At 33.9% G+C, this 24,375-nt stretch overlaps 1 protein-coding gene across 6 annotated transcripts in view; it reads left to right on the top strand.

The window, feature by feature from the left end:
- Window positions 1-23,941, top strand: part of SLC16A7 (solute carrier family 16 member 7) — a 185,454-nt gene extending 161,513 nt beyond the window's left edge. For all 6 annotated transcript variants that reach the window (XM_046011628.1, XM_046011629.1, XM_046011630.1 and 3 more), the window contains 3 exons: window positions 5,711-5,854; window positions 8,920-9,723; window positions 14,021-23,941. In XM_046011628.1, coding sequence (XP_045867584.1) covers window positions 5,711-5,854; window positions 8,920-9,723; window positions 14,021-14,289 — 1,217 coding nt within the window. In that variant the 3' untranslated portion in view covers window positions 14,290-23,941. The remainder of the gene's footprint in view (window positions 1-5,710; window positions 5,855-8,919; window positions 9,724-14,020) is intronic.
- The last annotated feature ends 434 nt before the right edge of the window (window positions 23,942-24,375 follow it).

Below are 24,375 nucleotides of genomic sequence, written 5' to 3' on the forward strand. Positions count from 1 at the left end.
AAGCCATTCATGTATTAAAGGGAACATATGTCAAACAGAGGGAACAACAAATGCGAAGATGAGTTTATAGACCATGTCCCCCTCCAGTCCCCTCTGTTCCTGTTATGCGTCAGGTGTACCTATCATATTAACTAACCCCACTCTTGATTTCTACAGTTACTCAAACCATTCATTCAAAAATCTTTACTTAAAATTTGAAATACTAGTTGAATGAGCATACTATGAAATACTAGTTGAGTGAATGTGCTATGAGTATCTGCCGAAAAGATTCGTCTTTTGTGAGTGCTGGATGCGCTCTGTTGAGTCAAATTGGCACAATTATCGTTCAGCAACATTCTAACTGAAGATGATTTACCTGGATGACATTTATTTATTTATTTATTTTTAAGATTTTATTTATTTATTTGACAGAGATCACAAGTAGGCAGAGACAGGCAGAGAGAGGGGGGTAAGCGGGCTCCCTGTGGAGCAGAGAGTCCGATGCAGGACTCGATCCCAGGACCCTGAGATCTTGACCTGAGCCAAAGGCAGAGGCTTTAATCCACTGAACCACCAAGACGCCCCCTTGGATAACATTTATAGCTCCATTCTTTGTAAAGGCAAATGTAATAGCTGCTTCCTGATTATTAGGGATTCTCCTGTCATGTTTTTCATTGACCTTAAAAGAGATCACATGGAGAAAGACACCAGGTGAATTTTTAATCCCAACATCAGTGGAGGGATAAACCTCAGGCAAACAAATAGTTAATGAAGAGGCTCCCATCCTCTGTCCAAATTAAAATAGCAACAGTTTTTTAATCCAAAAAAATCTCTTCAAAAAATCTTTCAAATTTTGAAAGCTCCTGTCAGTAAGAAAAATACTAGAGTAGTAAACACAGATAAATTTCTGTAATTGCAAACAACTTTTTCCCAGTCCTGCAGTAGTGCTTTTTATCATTTGATTTGACAGGATACCACATATACAAATTTGAAATAAAGCAAATGAAAAATAAATTATAGCAGTTTATCATTCTTCTGTTAGCGTTTATGCTATGCATAAAATTTTTATATAGCTCAAATTGATACTCAATTCCAATTCATGGTTTTAGATTGATCAAATATATTTTATGAAATGTTCATTACATAACATAGTCTCCAGATTTTCTCACAGCATTTGTCATGTACTCTTGCCATATACAAAGGAAATAAAAACAAGCACTATGAGTTCATATTTACAGAACAGAATAATAATAGAATAGACTAATTCATATATATATAGGCCATACATTTTTAAAATATTTAACAAAAGAAAAACCACTTGTTTATAACTATATGTAAAACTTGAAATTAGAAAAGATACACTGTAGTAATGGTATTCAGAATCCCCAAGACCACTTTCAGGTGTCATGATTAACTAGAAAGATTCATAGGACTCAACAATGTTTTTTTTCACGGCTATGATTTATGACAATGAAAGAATGCAAAACAGTATCAGGAATGGGAAAAGCACATGAATCAAAGTACAGGAGAAATCAAATGTAAACTTCCAAGAGTCCTCTCCCAGTGGAATCAAAAAGGATGGGCTTAATCCAGCAACTAGTTGTGACAATGTAGGTGATGTGTTGACTATCAGAAAGCTCATGAGAGACTCAGAGTTTGAGATTTCTGTTGGGTTGCTAGCCAACAGCCTCTGGGAAGGAAGGCGGATGTTCAGCATCAACCACGTTGTAAAACAGTTCAGGCACAGTGAGCCACTCTTATCAGTTAGGAAACACTTCTGAAATCCCAAGTTCCCAGGTGCCAGTCAAGAGCCAGCCTTGCAATCAGGCCTTTCTGAGGATGGAAGCCTCATATCTGATAATGTTAATTCTTTTCTACACAGTAGTGAAAAGTACAAGTTTTTATAATCAGATGACCCTGGCTCCTATCCACATTTTACCACTTATATTGTTGTGACCTTGAACAAGTTATCAACACTAGGCATGTCTCAGTTTTATCAATTGTTACATTGCTCTAATGATAAGATTTCCACAAAAATCATACGTAGTAAATGCATGCACAGTTCTTAGCACACTGCCTGCAAAGAGTAATAACTCAATAAATTAATGAACAATTGTAGAATAATAATAATATATATGGCAATTACCATCATAGAGCTTAGAATAAGATGTAGGAACAAGACTCAAACAGATGAAATAGAGGATTTATAAGTGTTGTGGAGTGTGTGTGTGTGTGTGTCCAGCTAAAATACAACAGGAGTTCTAAGAATGGGCCCTCTCTGTAATTTGTAAGAATGCACATAAGCTTCCTTACCAGAATGAGTGTTATGGAGCCACAGCCATAAAGGACAGAAGTAGCTTTGAGAAAAACGAAGCTGAAGTATGGGTGACCGCACTGTGATCGTTACACTGCTCTCTGATGAAGTTCTCCTTTACAGCTTCACGGCCACCGTGAAAGTGACTGTTAAGCTTGACACTAAAAATTCTGAGATAGTTTGGAAAGCTGGAGCAGAAGAAATTAGTGGGTAGATCAGTCTGATTTAGATATAGCCTGATACTTGTGCGAACGTTTTTTAGGAAATAAGACAATAGGATTCTTGCACATCATTTTTTAAACTGCTCAACAAATAAATAGAACAAAGCATTTGGATGAACAGTACCTTTGCTCTATCTAGAAAGGGGCTCAGATGTAACTCTCAGCAGGTAGAGAATTTTCTTTTCTGACTTAACTAATGATTAAACATCATGATTACTTGAAAAATATATGCTGAGTAGAAACTTCCATCCTGATTGAATTAATAGATAAATGAATAAGTGACCTCAGAATTATAATTAGGCCTGAAATTCATCAACAAGGGACAGCTGTGAGGCTAGTTCATGTTTAACAAAAATCATATGTGATAAGAATTTATTTATTTTCTTGGAACTCTTATCTTTCTTGTTAATACAATATACCAAGCTGTTTGTATGTTGGAGAGAGCTAGGTATTGGATAGCGTATTTTATATATGATGTTAGATGCCTCCTCAAGCTAATGTTAAGCATTTAAAGATTCTTTACAAAATAAATATATTTTGTTCTGTATCATAATTTTAATTAGGTCTATAACTATTATAAAGTAGAAATATTTTATGACATTTTGTATATATTTCATATTAAGGATTTGATTAAGCTTTGGTTTCTAAAGAAATCAACCTAAAAACTATATCTTTTTTGCTAGAAAAAATTATAGATGAATTATGTAAATACATCCCTTATAGATTGTCTAATAGATTATCACTTAGCTAAAGTATATTATTTAAAGTAAAATAATTTGTTAAAATTAGAACTCTCATTGCATCTTCACTGATATCACAGTAGAAATTATCAGTCTCTTCAAAAAAAGAAAAAAATCAGCATCTCCAAATGTTTTCTTTAGTAGCCACTCTTAATCACAGTCATGGAAAAAGAAGCCTTGATGTGATTATCCTGAACTATAGATATAATTATTTATAAATAATTGCAAATTAAGTTGTGATTCATTGCCTATGTTCAAATTTAAATTTACACCATTTAAGCAAACACATTTATAAATTTTAATAATTAGTACATTTGTGAGTTATCCAGGCATCACATAGAAAATTGTATACATAATAGCAATGATACTGAGAAAATTGTTATTAGTCCAAGTAATTGGTAAATGCCTTTGGATTCATTCTGATAGTCTAATGTATATCAAAGCATCCATCACAGTTCTTAAATTATAACTTTATAATGTCTCCCTTTGTATTATAATAGGTTGATGATTATTGTTGTGTTTTTATTATTTTATCTTGGCATGTGTCAACTGGTTTTATACTAGAATCTCGAGAAATAGTGCATTGAACTGATTTCAGCTGAATTGAATTAAAGTAAAGTGAACTGGTTAAGTAATTTTAAGACAAGGAACCCACACTTAAGTTGAATAATTCATCAAAGCCAATCAATTTGTTTTTCACAAAAGCAATTTGAATTTAGCTGTGTGCTTTTTAATGAAAATGCTCATTTCCTAAATCATATGAGTTTTTACCATATTAGGGATCGAAATCTATTATTTTCACATTATCTTGAACAATTTTCATTGATTTCCCCCTCAGTTCCGTTGTTTTATAGATCTATCTTTCATATGGTCTTTTTTAGTTTATTTTTTGGGGGAGTATTAAATGCAAAAGTGGTACTCTATTTTTGAGTTCTTTTTGTCACATTACGTCTTTTAAAAAAAATTGTCTTTTTACCAGTTAGTTTTCAAAGCATATTGTGGAGTAGTATTAGGCCATGAAGTTTTTATTTCAAACTTATATTTAAAGAATAAAAACAATAACTACAGTTGTGTGAAAGAATAAAGCTGCATTGACAAGTGAATCTCATTGTAGTTTAAATATATCCATGTAGAAATTCTCAAATGCAGTAAATTGCACTTAGCAAGTTTTTTAAGTTACAGTATTTATTAACTAAAAATCATTTAAATTTTTTCTAGGCTAAATATTGGACTGAGAATTCTGACCTAATGTAATATTTTCCCCCGAAAGCAATAGCCCTTGTTTTAGATGAAATATAATTTTAAGTTAAGAAAGACGTGTCAAATCAAACTATTTACACATTGATAGGTCTCATAAAATAGTGTGGGCTTTCACTGAATCTAAGATGCTCTCAGTTGTTAAGTTGCGCCATTATTTTATGATGCACCACCAAAAAAAAAGGAGTGATTAAAATAAAACACACTTTATTAATATTTAGAAGTTTTATCTTATAACTACCAAAAGAGCTTTTTTAGACACAGTTAAACATAGATGATTTTAATAATTTTAATCACTCCTGCATTTTATATGTACACACGCACATGCACCCCACACGCATGCATTGGGAAATGTGCATTAAATAAATTGAGTAAAGCATTCCTAAAACCTCTTCCCATTCAGTGTCTGGCTCCCCTAAATTAGTTTTTGAGTCTGAGTTCTCAGTGTTCATGTTTCACACATAAGATTAGAAGGTTTTTTAGACAATAGTCAGTATTCATATTCAAATTCCTCCTTCAAATGGCCATTAAATTGTTTGATTGAATTATGAGGAATTGCTATTGTCCAACAAGCCGCAGAAATAACAACCAAATTCAAGCATGCATAGCGGTGATAGCTCCATGGCTCCCTATGACCCCCACCTGATGAGCAGGGATTGTTAACAGGCCTCAAGTGGGAGACATCTTTACTTCTAACATATGAGAACAGTTGGTATCTTAGAATCAAGGAAATATGGCATTAAAGAAAAGTCATACTGTGGTATAATGAAAAAAACAATTTAAGCTCTAATTAAGAGGATCTCTGGGTGTGTGCTCATGTATTATCCTAGAAAATAAAATTATAACAAACAAGTCATTTTTATAATCTCTAGATTGTTGGTACATAAATTTGCCTGCATTTATTTAATATTTGGATAGTATAGCCAAGTCCTGTTGAAAATCTTTTCCATCAAAAGTCGAATGATTATGGTCATAAACTATATGTTAAACACTTCTAATTTATTATTTTATGTGTTGTCATATATATAAAGATAACCAGTCAAAGTGGTTAGGAAGTATTGAAAAGTCTTCATTATATTCTATGTGGACTGATATTTTTCTTTTATCATTAAAATGTGCTTTTGAAATTAACAGCTGTTAAAAATAAATAAGTAAATGACCCAGCAACTGAACATTTCTTAATTTCCTCTCTACCACAGGTCCCATAAGTAGTGTTCTGGTGAATAAATATGGTAGCCGACCAGTGGTAATGGTAGGAGGTTTATTATGCTGTTTGGGAATGGTCACGGCCTCTTTTAGTACCAGCGTAATAGGGCTTTACCTCACTACAGGATTCATTTGTGGTAAGTCAAGTTTTGTTTTCTGCTTATTCTCTTCTTAACACTTCCATTGTTCGCAAAGGTCTGTAAGAAACATAAACAACAGAACATTCATATTGTTTTCTTTGACTTTACTTTTTATATCAGATGCTATTTTAAAGTATTTTCATCCAAGTACACTGAAATATTAGCTTGGAATGGCCAATCAAACTTACTTCAAGAAATGGAAAAAAGTTATCACATACCTTAGGTGCTATGATATCAATGCCAAAAAGAAAACAGTTTTGATTTAATTTTACCATTTCACTTTTATTCATCAGCCAGTTAAGATGGTATTCTGGGACACAGACTTCCTGGCATATAAATAGCTTCATTTTTTTTAGAAGTTGTTTTTCATTACTTATTACTCTTTAGAGTATCTGACTTATCATTCACTATAGGTTAAAAAGGATGCCAAAGGATATTTTCTTCATGCATTGACATAGCTCTAACAATAGAATTCTTTTTGTTTGTGTTCTGGTTAGTGGTAGGGCTCTGTATTGGTGTCCCTTCTTTTCCTCACAAAAGATTCTAATTGTTTAAAGGCTCTGTAAGGCACATTTGCCACTAAACGCATGTTTTTAAATGTCATACTGTCGTTCTATTACAGTTGTTCCTCATGCGTAATGTCTGTTGACTCAAACTGACCTAAATACGTACATTTGGAAAACACTGTTTTTATTAGTCTCAACAGTAAACTTTGTTAAACAAATCTGCACTCAAAGTCTTAAGAAAAAGTAGATTTTAATATATAAGGAAATTGAATCTTTTCCTTATGCTCACAGAAGGACGGTAAATATATTCTCTTTTTAAAGTAATTTTAGATCAATCTAACCTTGCACTTTTATATCATTTGATGAAAAGAATAAGATGTATTAAATCCTATAGTAATAGTGATGTTAAAATCTTTCTCTTTACAACCTTTCCACAACTGTCTTCCTTTTTGATGTGGTAAGACACCTTTTGACATTATAAATGAGAATTTCCTATCTAAGAATTTTCATAGTGCAGAGAATGTCCTTTCTTCATACAGAAATACTATATATTACATTTGACCACAGAAGTCAGGCTGGGCCCATAAGTAGATGTATTATGGAAAATATGATTTTGTTATTACTGTACCACAAATTTCAACAACATTATATATTATTCTAACTTCAATTCTTGAGTCTTGAAGGGTTTGGTGCTTCTAGAATCAACCATTAAATATACTATGAGAGGTTTATCTTAAGGCATTATCAGCCAACACAAAATACAGTCTAATTTTTAAACCTAATTTAGCACGTATTAGCTGATCATGGGCAAATTAGCCTCTTTATTATCTCAGTGTCTTTGTTTTTAAAATGGGGAAAATGATAATCTCTTTCCTTTGGGAGTCATTGGAATGATTCATCTAAAAAATGAATGCATAGTGCTTTACAGAGTACCCAGAACTTCGTTACTTTTAAATAAATACTAGGATATAATTATCATCATATGTCATTATATAACCTCTTGCAGTCCTAGAACTTACCTGACTTTGGCAAAACCCTCTTTTGTTCTTGTTGAGGGGATTAAAACCCAGGAAGTCTAGGTGTTATGTCTATCACTGTACATAGGAAGATAGCCAAAGCAGAGTCAGATCTTTGGATTTCAAATCTCATGTTCATTTCACCATGCCAGAATAGGAAATAGATAGCCACCATCTCCTAAGGAGAAATTGGATTAATACCCGAAGGCAAAATTCTAGGTGACCGAATGGGGTAGGGGTTGGAGGAGGGTGGCATTAGGTAAAGAAATTTGTACTGCAAAACAAAATTCCTGCATTTTAATTTGGACTCTTCCATTTACAAGCCACTGACCATAGGCTGGCTGGCTGGCAGTTTTCTTATTTATAAATTACACTTATTCTGCCTGTCTCACAGGTATGGGCTGTGATAGCATCACAGAGCATACTGCCCTGTTACTCTCCAAAGCTCTTGGTTACTTTTTGTTAGCTTTTAGGGACCCTCCTATTCATAGAAAATATTTGTATCAAAGGTTTGCAATATGTATTTGTACTGAGAACTGAGTTGTCCCTAAGTCTAAATAGTTAACCACTTCGCAGTACCCTCAATTTACATAAATTGGTAAATGCAGAATTCTTACTTCTGTAACCCCTAAACTAAGACAGAATAATGCCTCATCTAAGGGAAAGAGAGATACCTTATCTAAATCAATTTTACATGGTTTTTAAACAAACATAATCATTACTATTGCTAAATAATACTTTGGCAAGCTATAAGAAGTAATTCCTCTCCCAAAGGTGACATTCAGCACTGCCAAGGGATTCCCTTGGAATCAGTAGGAATAGTAGGGACCTTTGAATCATATAAAGAATGAGTTTTAATCCCTGAAATAAAAGGTTTAAAGCAAAAATTTTATTTTTCAGTCAGTACACATTTGCATCTATATTCATGAAATATGGAACATGAAAGATGTAGAGCATGACATTATGGCATTAATTTATTACTCTTGTTTATTATTTGTACAGTTCTGAAAGATACCTGTGGAGAGACCTAAGATTTTCATAAATGACAACCTTTTTAATCTGTTCACTCTGTTCCACTCTTAAAAAAACAGTGTTCACATTTAAAATGTACTCTTGCCACAAGGAAGAAATCTATTCTATATAAGTGTGTATAAATATAATGCATATAAATATATATGTTTATGTACATAGAGAGGATTAATTTATCTATGGTATTAAGTGATTGTAATTAAGAAGTAATAATTTCATCCTAATTTCAACCTATTCTGTGATTATGGAAACATCAGTAAATGTCCTTGGTTTTATTTTTCTGCTTTCACATGAAAGGACTGTGAAGCTGTCATATGTATTAGGTGTCCAATTGTGAGAACCTCTTTGTTTATGCACAACTCCATGATATTTATAATTATCAAAAATTACTACCCACTTTTGCACCTTTAGTTCTGCCTTCCCCACTTGAATGTCCATTTTAAGGAGTAATTCCTTTTGTGAGTGACATAATGTGTTTATGTTTTTCTTCCTTTTGTTCTGTTTTCTTTAGGTTTAGGTCTAGCCTTCAACCTGCAACCCGCCCTAACAATCATTGGCAAATACTTCTATAAGAAACGTCCCATGGCTAATGGCCTCGCCATGGCAGGAAGTCCTGTTTTCTTAAGCACGTTGGCTCCTTTCAATCAGTTCCTTTTTAATACTTTTGGTTGGAAAGGAAGCTTCTTGATTTTGGGGGGTATACTGTTGAATGCCTGTGTGGCTGGGTCCCTCATGAGACCCGTTGAACCCAAACAAGTTACCAATAACATTGACATAGGAGTGGATGACTCAGGTGTGAGGAGCCATCAGAAGAAATCAGCATGGGAGTTAGTCAATACGTATTTAGATTTCTCCCTTTTTAAGCATAGGGGATTTCTGATATACTTATCTGGAAATGTCATTATGTTTCTAGGGTTTTTTGCCCCCATTATATTCTTGGCTCCATATGCTAAAGACAAGGGAATTGATGAGTATTCTGCAGCTTTCCTGCTGTCTATTATGGCTTTTGTTGATATGTTTGCTAGACCCACTGGAGGACTCATTGCAAACTCTAAACTTATCCGCCCCCGAATCCAGTACTTCTTCAGTTTCGCAGTCATGTTCACTGGAGTGTGCCATCTCTTGTGCCCACTGGCAGAGGACTACACAAGTCTGGTGTTATATGCTGTATTTTTTGGTCTTGGATTTGGGAGTGTTAGCAGTGTCCTCTTTGAAACTCTCATGGACCTGGTTGGCCCTCAAAGGTTTTCCAGCGCTGTAGGACTTGTCACAGTGGTGGAGTGTTGTCCCGTTCTCCTTGGTCCTCCTCTTGCTGGTAAGAATTATTCTCATCCAGAAAAGCAAAAAGCATAAAATGAATATCGACTAGCCAGGACATTCGTTGTAGCATATAATGGGGCTTGTAGTAATAAGTAGTAATAGCCTGAAAGACTGTGGGTGTGTTAATTTTAGGTTTTATTATGTATGTATTTTTGAATTTCATAAACAGTTGATCTTAGACCTAAATTTCCTTCAGAACCAGGACCTGTAAACTTAAGAAGTTAAATTATACTGATCTTTAGTAACATAATTTGCATATTTTTACCCACAGGCATTGTTTTGTGCTTATAAAAATGTATCATAATAATAAAATTCCACTTTTTCTTCATTCTATCATTGACTAAAAAATTTCTCTTCTGCTTATATCAAAATGAGTCAAAAGTGTAAAATAATGCTACTAAAGGTCAGGATCTATTTTTTAATTGGGGTACATTGCTTATATTAATATCTTACATGCCTAAGCATAGCATACTTTTATAATATTGCTGACAGAAAAAAATATATATATATCCATATATATTTACATAGATACTCATATATATATGTATATGTATATGAAATGCAATAAGGAACAGAAATTCATTTTGAACAGATACATTCTGCATTTATAAATTATAGTTTATATAATTTATAATTATAATATACATACAATATATGATTATATTATATACAATTACCTATAGATTTTAAGATCTGAAATATAAGAATTATATATTTATATGATAGTATATAAAATTATATTCTATAAAGAAAATAATTATATAAAGATTATATTATATAAATAAAATAATTATATTATATAACACATATAAAAATTATAGTGGGTACCTGTAGATTTTAAGATCTGAAATATTTTCAGTGATGCCTATGAAAGTATCTGTGCTAAATGTATAAGTGCATTTTTTTTAAATTTAATTTTTTTTTTATTTGTTTATTTACAGCATAACAGTGTTCATTGTTTTGGCAACACACCCAGTGCTCCATGCAGTACGTGCCCTCCCTATTACCCACCACCTGGTTCCTCAACCTCCCACACCCCCCTCCGCCCCTTCAAAACCCTCTGGTTGTTTTTCAGAGTCCATAGTCTCTCATGGTTCACCTCCCCTTCCAGTTTCCCTCAACTCCCTCTCCTCTCCATCTCCCCATGTCCTCCATGTTATTTGTTATGCTCCACAAATAAGTGAGACCATATGATACTTGACTCTCTCTGCTTGAGTATAAGTGCATTTTTGAAGCTAAGACTTTGTTCAGTCTTAGACTTTAATGTTATAAATATTAAAACATTAAACATTAAAACATTTAAATAAAAAAGACATTATTTTCCAGTACATTGTTTTGGTTAATACTAAACTTGGGTATTCACTTTAGTTTAATACTAAACTTAGGTACCACCCCTAGTGGTCATAGTAACTGCCAGGTTAAATGTAAATTTTTCCCGTTTTTAAACTGCTTCCCTACATGACAGCAAGGTATCATTTTTTTAAATTCCAGTATAGTTAACAGACAGTGTTATATTCATTTAAGGTGAACAATATAGTGATTCAGCAATTCCATACGTCAAGAAATCATTTTGAATTGGGAAAATTTGTATTTGACTTGTTGATCTTTAGGTATCATTGAACTTTTACCTTGCTTTCTCACTTGGTCAAGAACGAGTGGCATTCTTGCCACTCATAGGCATCACTGAAAATATTTCAGATCTTAAAATCTGAGTGGTTACTGAATTTTTCCATCTATGTGAGCTGTTGTCGTGTATCTAGCACAGCTGTTTTGGGTGGTGTATCTTTTAATATTGGCTGTACTACGGCACCAAACCAATTTTCAGAAAGAATGAAAGTTAGTCTTGTTTATCAGCTAATTGATTTTGTTGCATAAGACAACTACAATTGACCTGTCTTTGCCTACAGAATTAGTTTACTAAATGGGTTTTAGAAGCCTATTAATTAGCGGCAAAATTTTTAGTATCAAGAGAGAATATTGTATTTCACCAGCCATGGTGGGAGTAAAAAAAAAATTAAGTCAGGTCAACAGGCATAGTGGGTAGGCTCTAAGAATGAAAATGAAGGAATCTGATTTGACTGTTCCGACCTGCGCTGAGAACCTGTATCAGTAACATTTGTCAGTTTCTGTGATCTTGAGCGCATCTTGTGTTAATCCTGCCAAACCATTACACACGTGCTGGCAATGGCAAGAATCCATTTGGGGATCCTTTTTGAGGTTCTGAGGCCATAGCCGTAATAAATCCATTTTTTTTTTCCATCCTGTTTCTGTCTTCTGGTATCCCTGATCCTCCTTGACTTTTGGACTGGCTTCTTCTCTGTAGCCTTTGATCAATGATAGAACGGTCTGGCGCATGGTAGGCACTGTGTAAAGACGCTTGAATGAATGGGTATCATTGTAGTTACTTCTCACACCGTTGCTGCTGTTGTTGCTACTCTTGTTTGTAAAGCCAGATAGGGTATGATTTTTCGTTTTATTTTTTTCAGCTCAAACTTCCACTGCTGCACTCACGAGAGCTGAAACTTTAGTTCTAGACACATGTCTGGTTTCTTGATGATGCTAAAATAAATTCCCCAGACATTTGGAAAGTATGTTGATATGGCAGCCCAAAGTGATACTAACTCTGATGGGGGCATAGACCGAATGCTTATGTATTTAGAAGTGTAACAATCATCGTATGAATAAAAACAATTGACTAAAGCTAGAATGGAAATTTAAATTATGCATTTTGTTATGTTTATGTATATGGCACACTCAAGCCTATTCCACTATTTAACTATTAAAACAGAGAACTTTGTTCAAATAGGCAGTTTCACAAGTAGCTAAATTTAATACTGAGCCATTAACTTATATTCTAGCCAGAATAAATGAGATTCTGATTAAAGAAACAGGCCTATATCAGAATCACCTAGAATATGCACATAATAAATAATATGGACTTGCATATACTATCATTGGTAAGAGCTAGGTACCTGCATAAGCAAGAAGCAAAATTAAGTATAAACTGAAATATTTTTAAAAGTCAATAAACCAGGGTGCCTGGCTGGCTCAGTTCGTTGAGTGTTCAATGATTGCTTTCGGCTCAGGTCATGATCTCAGGTTGCGAGATCGAGCGCCACATCAGGCTCTGTGCTGGGTGTAGAGTCTGCTTAAGATTCCCTCTCTCCCTCTCCCTCTGCTTGTCTCCCCACCTGTGCTTGCTCTCGCTCTCTCTCGGGAAAAAAAAAGGTCAATAATTCTTCAGGTTATATGGTATCAGGCTAGTTTTTAAATGTTCTTAATAATCAAATGTAATAAATACTTTCTTCCTGATTTGTCTGGCCTTAATAATTGAGATTCAGATAAACTAAAAGTTGTGATTAGCCCAAAAAGTTATGATACGACTCTTAACCAAGAGGTATGGTGAAGCTCTTTTGCAGAATAGTTAAGAATCTGAATATCAGACAGACCTTGGTTGGATTCCAGATTCTGCCACTCACTGACTATGTAACCATGATCAAATTACTTCATAGTGATCTTGTAAGAATTAAATGAGCTATTACCTCATTTAAAAGTGATTAGCCTAAGGCGGCCTGGGTGGCTTAGTTGGTTAAGCCTCTGCCTTCAGCTCAGGTCAGAATTCCAGGGTCCTAGGATTGAGTCCCATGTAACGCTTCTGCTAGGCAGGGAGTCTGCTTCTTCCTATCCCTCAGCCCTTTCCCCCATACCCCCGTGCTCTCTCTCTTGCTCTCTTTCTCAAATAAACAAATAAAAAGTCTTAAAAAAAAAAAAAGTGTTTAGCCTAGTGGTGGGCATAGAGAAAGCATTGAGTAAATATTGTGCCATGTCAAGAACCTTTAAAAAAGCCTTTGGGTCTTTCCTTAAAAATGTAAATTTTTCCTTTTTATTGAAAAGAAGCGTGGGAAGGATGAAGCAGTCTCCGTGTATAAGTTAATAGATAAATATATCTATTTATAGACACACAGATACAAAAAACATGCCTCACACATACATGTATTTATGAATATACACACAAACAGATATATACCTATTTTGTCTTGGCTGTACAATTTTATTGAGGGGAATAATCTTCCTTAAATGTAATATACTGGTAATATAATGCTGTGTGTACATACATGCCTTTTTTATGCATATATAGAATTCATAATCTAGAATATTTTTTGTTAAAAGCTCATGCAATATTAACCTCAATAAGAAATGGGTACAAACTTTGTGGAAGAATTTACTGGAAAATGTTATCATTTTACAGCTGTTTTATTACGCTGTCTTAAAAGATGTTTTCTGTCTGTTAGGTAAATTGGTGGATCAAACTGGACAGTATAAATACATGTATATAGCCTGTGGCGCTATTGTCTTCCTCTCAAGTGTGTGGCTGCTCATCGGCAACGCCATAAACTACAGATTGCTTGCAAAGGAAAAGAAGGAAGAAGAAAGGAACAAGAAACTGCATACGCCCGAGTCCAGAGAGTCTGAACCCTTGAACAAATCTAAACACCATGATGTTGATGTCAAAAGTACAAGAACAGAGGATGATTCCTCCGAAAGAGAAACTAATATTTAACAAGAATCACATCTCTGATTTCAGTGTTTATGACTTTCTTTGGAGTATTTTTTTTTTCAAAAATTGGGAAAGTTTTTACTTGAAATGAGGAGTCATAATGAAGGATGGAGATGAGATTTTCCTCAATGGCGGGTTTTTATAGGTTTGTTTTTTAACACTTGTTTGGATAGTTCAATTTTGAGATTATGCCTAGAAGGAATCCATGCAATGGGTTTATTTCCATACATGACTCTGGTTGTCATGGTTAAAATAATTTTAAAGTCTTCCAGTGACTTCCAGTCTTGGTTATAGAGATCTGAATCCCAAACCCCTGGTTTAAGTACTTAGAAGGCATGTGTTTATTCCAATAAGAATACCCTGTCCAAATTTCATTTTTTAGTGTTAAATGGAATTGAAGGAAAATGGATTTTCTTCTAGTGTGCACATGCACGCACATGCACACACACACACATACACTGACATATATGTACACACGTGCAGAGTATCCAATGAACAAGACAAGTAGGTTCAAAAAGAATATTATCACCTTTTTTAACTTTAAAAATAAATCCACTGAGAATGAAGAAATCTGTTATATCTGCACACTACTTTACAATGTGAATTTTAAAGATAAGAACATCAGTGAAAATGAGAACAATCTTAATTTGAAAATGTAACTAACTGCATAAAAGAAATTTGCATGTATAAAATAAATTTGAAAAATAAGTCCATTTTAAGCCATTATTTCTGAGCACTGTTAGATTTGATTAATCCATGCACGTGATTTCTTTGAGGATGGTCATTAGTACCTGGTGCTAGAGATAGAACTCTCAAATAATTTTCAGAATTCTTACTTCATATGTAAATCAAATTAAAAGCCTAAGTGACTGCTCGCAATGAGCTACGTTCATTGATTTTAAAAGGATTTAGTTACAAATCCAGAAAGTAATAACCAGAGAAATTTTTTTTTAATCAGAACTCAGTCTACACTCACTGTCAGACTTAGACTTCAAAACAGAATATACCAGAATCCTGGTTGACAGGCTGACAAATAGGCCAAATTCTAATTTTCCCCAACACATAACCGTGATCAGAGGATTACTGTTATGAGTGATCTGAGTAAAGCTGACTGAGAGTGAGAGGTGCTTATACTGAGGCCTCCCAGTCCTGTCATTTCTCACCCCTCTCTAAAATGCAAAAGCAAAGCACCCAGAAACTCAAAGAAGCCTTTCACTCAGCCACTGAAATTCCTAGGCTATAAGGAATGGCCTCACTTCGAAATCCCACCCCCTCCTGATGAGACTTCCTGCTGCCTGGGAACATAACTGGGAGACTGTAAGAAAAGCTTTCTAGAACTGGAGGCTGCTCATGACTCTGTATACACACTTGTGAAGTTTATCACAGGATAGCAAGAGGCCTGCAACATTGTCATTGCCGGCTGGTTTAATTTAGCAGTTTCTCATTTTCGTAATGATGTTAAAACATCTGAGAATCTGAATCACCCTTGAATGTTCAGGCGTATGATAGTTACTGTGCACTCAGAACTATAAATACCATTTAGAGTAATACAGTACTTTTAAACAAGAAAGAATTTGTGCCTTAGGGCTAAAGTCGTTAAGTATTTACATCAGTAAATCTGAAGTTTAAATTAAGAGTGTGATTAATGAAAAACATTTAGTGCTTGATTGTTGAAGTGGTGTTACTCTTAAGATGTCAAAAGGAATTTGCTGTTCATTTTTTTTTTTAAATTGCAGTGGAGGCAGATGGTATCTTATTTCCTATAAGATTACACCTGGACACCAAGCTTTTGTGGTAGTTAACATTAAGGATTTGATTTGTAAAATTTATGCACTGGCTAAGCATGTGGCTCATATTTAGGAAGCCATATAAAGTCCCATATTTCATTTAGCATTCATTTTGTTTGCAGATGAAGAGGAATTTGTATTTTTTTAAATATTAAATAAAGCAACTTGTGCCAATACCATAGGTAAATAAATCAAGCAAAATGGGGCAGTGTATGGCCATTTTTAACTTAGTTTTGCCCAATCTTGAATCTTGAATGAGCTACCTTCATATTATTAAGTGCTTTTGTATAGAACTCTGACTCGTCATAAGAAATGCAACATTGTAAATTGTGTAGTAGCTCCCCAATCTTAAACAGTTCCCAAGAAATGCCTTCAGTTCTCTGAGGATATGCATTTAGATTAATATACATATCAGATCCCAGGGGGAAATAAACATCAAAGTAATGGTAGTGGGGTTTTGGGCCCAAGGCTTTAGTCCTTTTGTCCCCTGCTGGTGGGTGCATTCCAGTGCCTTCTTCCATGGAAGAAGGTTCATTTATGTATTGATGAGGTTTGTGTCAGGTGAAAACTGATACTTATTTGTTCTGTTGGTCTTTGGTCATCTTCATTAACTTTTCATTTCTAACACTGTATATTAAATTGTTGAAAGGGAAGTAAAATTGCACATTCAAAGCACATAATAATTCAAAGCCATGCCCAGCGACAGCTCTATACAAAGTTATAAATATGCACACATGTTCATTCCCACAGTAAATGTTGAAAATTAATTTAGAACACACTTGAAACAGCGACGTAGACTCACATACAGGATTGGGAATTATTTCAGAGTAAAATAATTATCTAGTCGTTCACTCTTTCCACTCCCTTAGACTTGTGAGTTTATTTGTTGCTTTAAGAGGATCTTTCCGAGACCAAGAAGAGAATATCAACCCAGAACATTCACATAGTCTAGAGGAAGCAATATAGTTGGCCTCTGAGTCTGCAGTGATCAGTGTAGACCCTATTTCTTTCCCTAGGAGTGACAGGTTTTAGATGTTCAAGATGTCATGAAACGAAATCAGAGTACACCATTAACATTCGTTTTAGTCCCATTACCCCACTGAGGAGTTGTGAGGTTATCAACCAGGGTACTAAAATAATTCATAATCACTGGCTACTTTACATATTTTTCTACTTGTGTTAACTAGCAGCCCATATTTTTCACAATTGAACCTTAAATATGCCTTCACTAAGATTTTGGGTATAGACTTGTCCTGACCTATCCCTACCCTCTTTCCTGATCCTTTTTTGGGGGGGTCCAGTCAACACATGTTTAAGAGGCACTGGGTTAGGTTCTAGTGTACTTCAAGTTGGAAGACATGGTGTTTTCTCGATGTAGATTTACATGAGTTTCACTTCTTTGATATCAACATCCACCTGTCTTATCTCATGCCCCCCTCTAGACACTAGAAAATAAGTAAAATAAGTTCGATATATTTGAATGTGCTCTTTAAAAATCTAGATTTTTTTTTTTTTACTCCTGCTCTGGCTGCACATGACAATTGAGGATATAGAAAAAAGATGTTTGATGTAAATGTAAGTTTTTATATTGATATTATAAAATGCAGAGAAATCCTTAATCAGTTAATTGAAAATTATTTTCCATCTAAAGTACCTTTCTTTAAAAAAGTTCTCTCGTATGTATCATGTTGCACACTTTTAATAAAACAAAATCGTTAGGTTCCATTTAATAGGGAGAAAGGGGATAAAGTGAGAAGGGAACTAATATTTACATTGTACATTTTACCTACATAATACCTTTTAATATTCAAACCAAATTAAAAGTAGAGCTATTGACCTGATATAACAGATGAGAGAAACAAAACAAAAATCAGACACACAAAGTTCAGCTAATTACCCAAAGTGAAAAGCAATATGTGACAGATCCAGAACTAAAACTCGGATTTATCTAAAAGCAGAAAGAGCCCCTAGGGTGTTCACTAGCATGCTGCCTTCAATAGAATCTTATAGAAGCAAAGGTAGATAAAATATAGTTACAAAAAATTTAAACCTTATATAGCCAACCAATTAGGTTTAACTGCAATTTGTATCTTGATTTATTTAGTGTTCATTAGAGACTGTTTGTTATAACCTGAGTATATAATTTCAAGTTGCCTGCTTTTCTAGCCAATGCAAATTATACCAAATAATGGTAATGATTGTATAATAGCCATAATTGTTTTAATACGACTTTTTGCACGAAAATAATGACATATTTATATGACTCAGGGATAATATATCTTCCCTGAGGTTGGATTTAGAAGAAAAATGTTATTTTCTTTATGAACAAGTAATTCCCATATTGGTTACTACTTATTATGACTCAAAAAGTACTTCGTACAAAACATTATATTCAGAGTTACAGAGATTCCCATTTAGAGGATCATCCAACCTACCAAAGAAACTTAAAAAGATTATAAGATATGACTGATTTGGTTCATCTACAGAGTATGTATTTATTTTCATCATTTAATGTAACTGCCCCTACATCCTAACTGATTTTTCAAGTTTCCTGGAACATCTGCGACTGCCATTGTCGCCTCTGTCCATTTGTCCTCTAGTCAGAACAAATGTCCTTGCTTTTGTCCTTTCCCTCTAAGACTTTTGACATCCATAGAATAGTGTTCTCCTTCACACTATTTTAGATTCTGTACTTCTAGTGCATCTTTCACAAAATCACATGTGCTGCGTCTGGTCTTAGTTGTGATGTGTAGGAATGGCTGTCTTCCTGGAATCAACAGGATGTACTTTTGACCATGACCTCTCGTCTTCACAAGTGAGGGAACTCCTGTGACTGGAGGCTTGAGATATCCTGGATAAGGAAGGTGCTTATAATCTAGAAGATATACTGTTAATAGTCTTCCTTGTGCATGATAAATATGTAAATGAATATGATTTTTTAGGAATCTAGAAAAAAAATCAGTCTTCCTTTCCTTGACACTACCTGTCCTGGATGCTCTGATCTTCTTAAAAGGCCTCATGGCTTTGACAAATAAAGCTTACCATGACAGCACGGGCCATTACATACCTTATACACTCTTTCAATAAAGTGAGATCCCCAATACCTCTTACCAAGTTGATTCCTTACCACCACACTTCACAGCACCAAGCAGCGTCAAAATTATTCAGATATAAATTGAAATTAGAATCTTTATTCAACTCACTTTGTTTTTTAGGTTTTGATTTTTACACATCCATGTGCATGGTCTCCCTGCACTTAAAAGCTGAGAGGCTCAATTATCAGTAATTACAGTGCTTGTATAATCAAAGTCAGAAATTATCTTTGTTGATAATTAAAACATGAACAATTTGCTGAGCTCACATCGATTTTTGTAGCTCTCATTTTCTTTTCTTTGCTGTCAGTTGTTTGTACACTATTTAATTTTTAACTCCATCAAGGTCCTGCGATCTGGTTTATGTTAGTCTTCTCCCACACTGCCTTTCCTTTGCTTTATTCCACATCTGTGCAGTTCATGAAAGCATTGTTATAGTACTGAGAATCATGCTTTATAGGTCTCTGTGTTAAGAGGAAAAGTAATACTGCAATCAGAATTTTTGGTGTTAATAGAGCATATGGGGATTTTTTAGACTGAATTATTTTTCCCATCCCAATCCTGAGCCACGTTACCTTCTTATCTCCTTTTCTCATAATTATTTTTTTTAAAGTATTTTCTTTCCATTATTTTTCACAATATCTAGGCCTGCTTCTTAAGCATTTTTCATCAATTCTGGGTATTTTTAATACAGAACTCTTGTTTCTTTGGTGGGGGTAATTACGCTCCCCTGTGTGCGTGAACGCCATGTTTTTCAGTCTCCACACGTACTTGTTAATAGTGTGACTAACATTCAGGAATATTTCGATAGGTGATTAATTGACTACCTTTTTGCAAATACTTTTCTTCACATAGCAAAGCAAGCTTTTTTGTTTAAAATTCAAATATGGCAAAAATAAGCTAAGGAAGCTCTGTATGAAACACTGCTACTCAATATTCTATCAAGACGTTAAGTTGATAAAAAGTTCTGTTCGGATGAACAAAAGATCAGAATTCTTATATGAATTTCAGGGTGAATTTTGAAACATATTCCTCCAAGCTTTTTATGCTGGGTTTGTTGTTATTTTACTTTCATATGCATCTAAGAAAGATTTTGAAGTTAGACCTAGTTTATAGGGCTTGTTCATTAGAGTACAAATTTTAGCTATACTATTTAAAGGACTTTATTTTTCTACCACATGCTTTCTATGTGTAACTAAAGTATGAAGATTTATGAATTTAGTGAGAAAGGACGTTAACTAAAGTGTTTATTTTTGGGGCACCTGGGTGTCTCGGTTGAGTGACCGACTCTTGGTTTCAGCTCAGGTCATGATCTCAGGGTTGTGAGATTGAGCCACGAGTTGGACTCCATGTTCAGCGTGGAGTCAGCTTGGGTTTCTCTCTCCCTCTCCTCCTGCCCCTTCCCTTGCTCGTGTTCTCTCTCTCTTTCTCTCTCTCAAATACATAAATAAATCTTTGAAGTTCTAAGCATTAGATGTAATTTTATTTTGATTTGTATTGTATTTTATTTTGATATATTTATGTATCAAAAATATATTTAATTCATTTCATCTTATCAACCCTTTAAATTAGTTTCTTAGATATATACATTTTTATAGAATAAGACCAGAATAGGTTAAGGGCCTTACTTAAACATACATCTATCCTTTTAGTAAGTGCAGGGTAGGAAGTAGAACCCAAGTCTTTTGACTCCTAACCCACCTTTTTCTCGATTGCACAGCATAAGCTATCCTGTTTTATAGACTGAATACATATTCACCCAGAAACACTTATTCTACCCTTTCTTGATAAATCCTTTATTTCCAAAATAAGCATATTTCTCCTGAGTCATATTTTGCTAAATCATGTTTGTAAATTTAATTTGAAGAGTATTTAACGAATCCCACAGTAGACAATTCTGAGTAAACTAGACATAATAATTGGTGTCCAGGGATGAATGATTTTGCACAATATATGTGGCTATAGCAATATCTAAGTCATTAAAAATACTCGCCATTAATGTATTTATAGAATCTGTGTCAATATTCCATTAATTCCTCTTTTCTTTGTGTTCCTATTTTATTTTAGAAGCATCATTCACTTGTTTCCTAAAAATTTAATTCCAGAGCACAGAACACACAATGCAAGTTTGTTAAATTATTAAGTCGTATGTAAGAAATTATCATCATTGTATAACTTTGAATAGGACGCACCAACAATATTTCTTGATCTAAGAATCTGAGGACGAGTTAATAAAATTACTAGGATAAGACCTATCTCGAAAATTCTTTCTTTATTAAATGGACATTTATGTAGTAGTTTTTATGTACTACATTTATGTAGTACATATGTATATTATGTCATTAACACAAAACCTGACAACAGGTGTCTGGCAATTGTAGAACTATAGTTTCTCTTATCTTCGTGATACCATCTTCTTCTGTCCCCATTTTATCTAGATAGATTGGGGGGGATTCCTTTTTGATTCTATTTCAGAAAAAAAGTCACTTCTAAATAAAAAATCCCTAGTGAAGGAGAGATGGTTGCTATTAGGAATTTGCTCTGTACAAGCGTAAAAACAATCTATTCGATATTTGTTTGCTTAATTCATCAAGGATATTTACCCTAAGAACATACTTTAATAAAAGTTTTGATAAACTGATGTGTCACAGTAAAATCTTTCATGAACAGGGCCCGTGATGCCCTTGTAGTTAGTGACATGTTTGGTTAGATTTAGGGAAACCGATATCCAAATATACTCAGTTTGTCCTGTCTGTGTGACAGGACAAGCCTCAGTAGCTGCAGTGAGTGCATCAATAAATAGAAGCCCCTTTCTTTGTAATATGATGAAAATGAGATGACAAATTACTTAAATATGAGTCGGGTATAGAAATTCCTGTGTTGAAGATGGGACAGTAAATTATTTCCGTGTATTTGCTAATATTTACATTCAATTTGAAGCTTCTTACTAAAAAGCACTTCCCTCCAAATATTTTAAACTACTATATTGATTAATATTTCCTAGAATGAATACTTCCCTATTCCTGAGGAATTCCTGAAAACATTTACTACTTATATTCTTCAACAAATATTTATTTCTTTTCCCATTGGTATGTATGGGCAAATATTAAAAGTAAGATTATTGGTATAAAAGTTATGCATAATGACATGTTGCTAAGAAGACAGATATAAGACATTGGTTGGCAATCGCCAACGTAGCTAACTTTTGCAACAATTCTTTAGGGGTTAATCTGTAGAATTGTTATTTTTTTAAAATATAAATTGAATTTTGGGCTGTATTTTTATGATTTTGAGGTGAAAAGAATGTAGTTCATTTGTTTGTTCTCAAGGCACTTTAAAGAGCACTGAACAAATGATCTTACTGTCACATGGTCTATCAACTACAATTACAATGATAGGAAAATGAAAAGAAATGGTAGATTTGCTTGACAGTTCAGGTGATCTAGTCAGTTATCTTTACATGACCTAAATCATGGCTATACATATTTCATTTTTGAGCAAATCACTATGGTATGAAATAATTTAAATGGCAGTTGAAGTTTTAAAATGTAAGGTAGAATGCACTTCTTTTTGCCTTCTTACTACTGAATGTACTTAAAATGATTATGATTTGATCTTGGAATATATATTTCTATGATTTTTGCATATACAGTGGTTCTGAACTTGGCAGATAAAACTTGGGGAAAAATTAACAAAATAAAAGAACTAGCAGTTTCATACAAATACGTATTTCATTTTTAACTAAACAATGTAGATTTATTTAAGTCAGGAATACGTTATGTTCATTATTTTTAAAGTATATTCAGTTCAATATTTTCCTACGTCATTTTTTTCCTAGTTCATTTTTAACCAAATTTGTTGACTACTGAATCATTTACTGCTCAACTGTCATTTCTACTGTCTCTGTTAATTGTAGTTTCTGTTTCTCTGCACAACTAATTTGTAACCAAATGTTGGATTCCTTTGTGGGAGTACATATTTTGCCTGTAATTTGGAATATACTTTCAAATTTGTCTCCATCTTACTAGAATGTGAGCTCCTTGTGGACAAGGATGTTACCTTAGTTATAATAACAGCTTTAGTGCCTAGAAAAGTGCCATGCACAGAAAAGTTCCTTTATTGAAATAAATGGATGGGTCTAGATTTTTAAATTAATACCATAGTATCTTATGATGCAAGCTGAATGGGTATTAGAGGAATTCTCTGACTAATTTTCAAAGATACAGGAAACAAATACCTGTAGCATTTTTGTTATCTAACAATTGAAACTATTTTGAGGATTTCATTTTTATTCCATCGGTAAGCATTCTATGCACGTTCTGAAATATGCAACACTTAAACTTCATGGTACATATTAACTTGTTTTATTTACAAAATCAGAAATGTGCTTTTAGGCTTTCTAGGAATAAATGTTGACAATCATTTTATTGACCAAAGGTGCTACTTATTTTCTAATATTTATATTCATCATAAGTTCTCTTGTCTACTAAGCTTCACTTCTTTTTTGGGTGGGGGAAGGAGGAGGAGCACACAAAACTAAAGTATCTTTTCATCTGAAATATGCAATTTAGCATTGTATATGTTCCTTTGTGCCCTGTTCTTATTGTATTTTAGTTACTATTTCTTACTGCTCACTAACTTTTACTGCAGGCCTATGCTGTTTCTTGGAAAGTATATGCATATATATTTATATAATATGCAAGAAAAAACGTGTATTGCGCATTAAATTAAAATTAAAATGACAAATAAATGTTCATGTTAAATTTTGAAACAAAATCTGTAGCTTTTTCTTAAAGACCATTAAATGTTCTGTGCTACACTATGCTAATCAAAACAATTTCCAACATCAAATATTAGGGCACTGGAAGTCGAACACAGTCAAAACACAAATCATTCTTAAGGGCTGAAATAAATGTCTTCTGACTGCAACCAGCTGGAGTTGGGTATTTCCCTTCCCTCAAGTCAATTAGGCTCTAATAAGCCCCAGCAGGTGAGGCTCTTGTTAAATCATTTCTTCTGAGGACAGACCTTGTTAAGTAGAAATAGAATGCTCTGGAGTATTACAAAATGGTTCCTTTTCCCTTCTCCGTGACAGAAGTATGTGGGTGTTTTTCTCACATATTCACTGTGAGCACATAGTAAAGCTCCCAGAGGAAAAAACAAAAAGTATCGTGCCCTCCTCTGACTGGAGTTTTTAATTCTCAGACTTT

The sequence above is a fragment of the Meles meles genome, chromosome 7, assembly GCF_922984935.1.
Source record: "Meles meles chromosome 7, mMelMel3.1 paternal haplotype, whole genome shotgun sequence".
Taxonomy (NCBI): Eukaryota; Metazoa; Chordata; class Mammalia; order Carnivora; family Mustelidae; genus Meles; species Meles meles.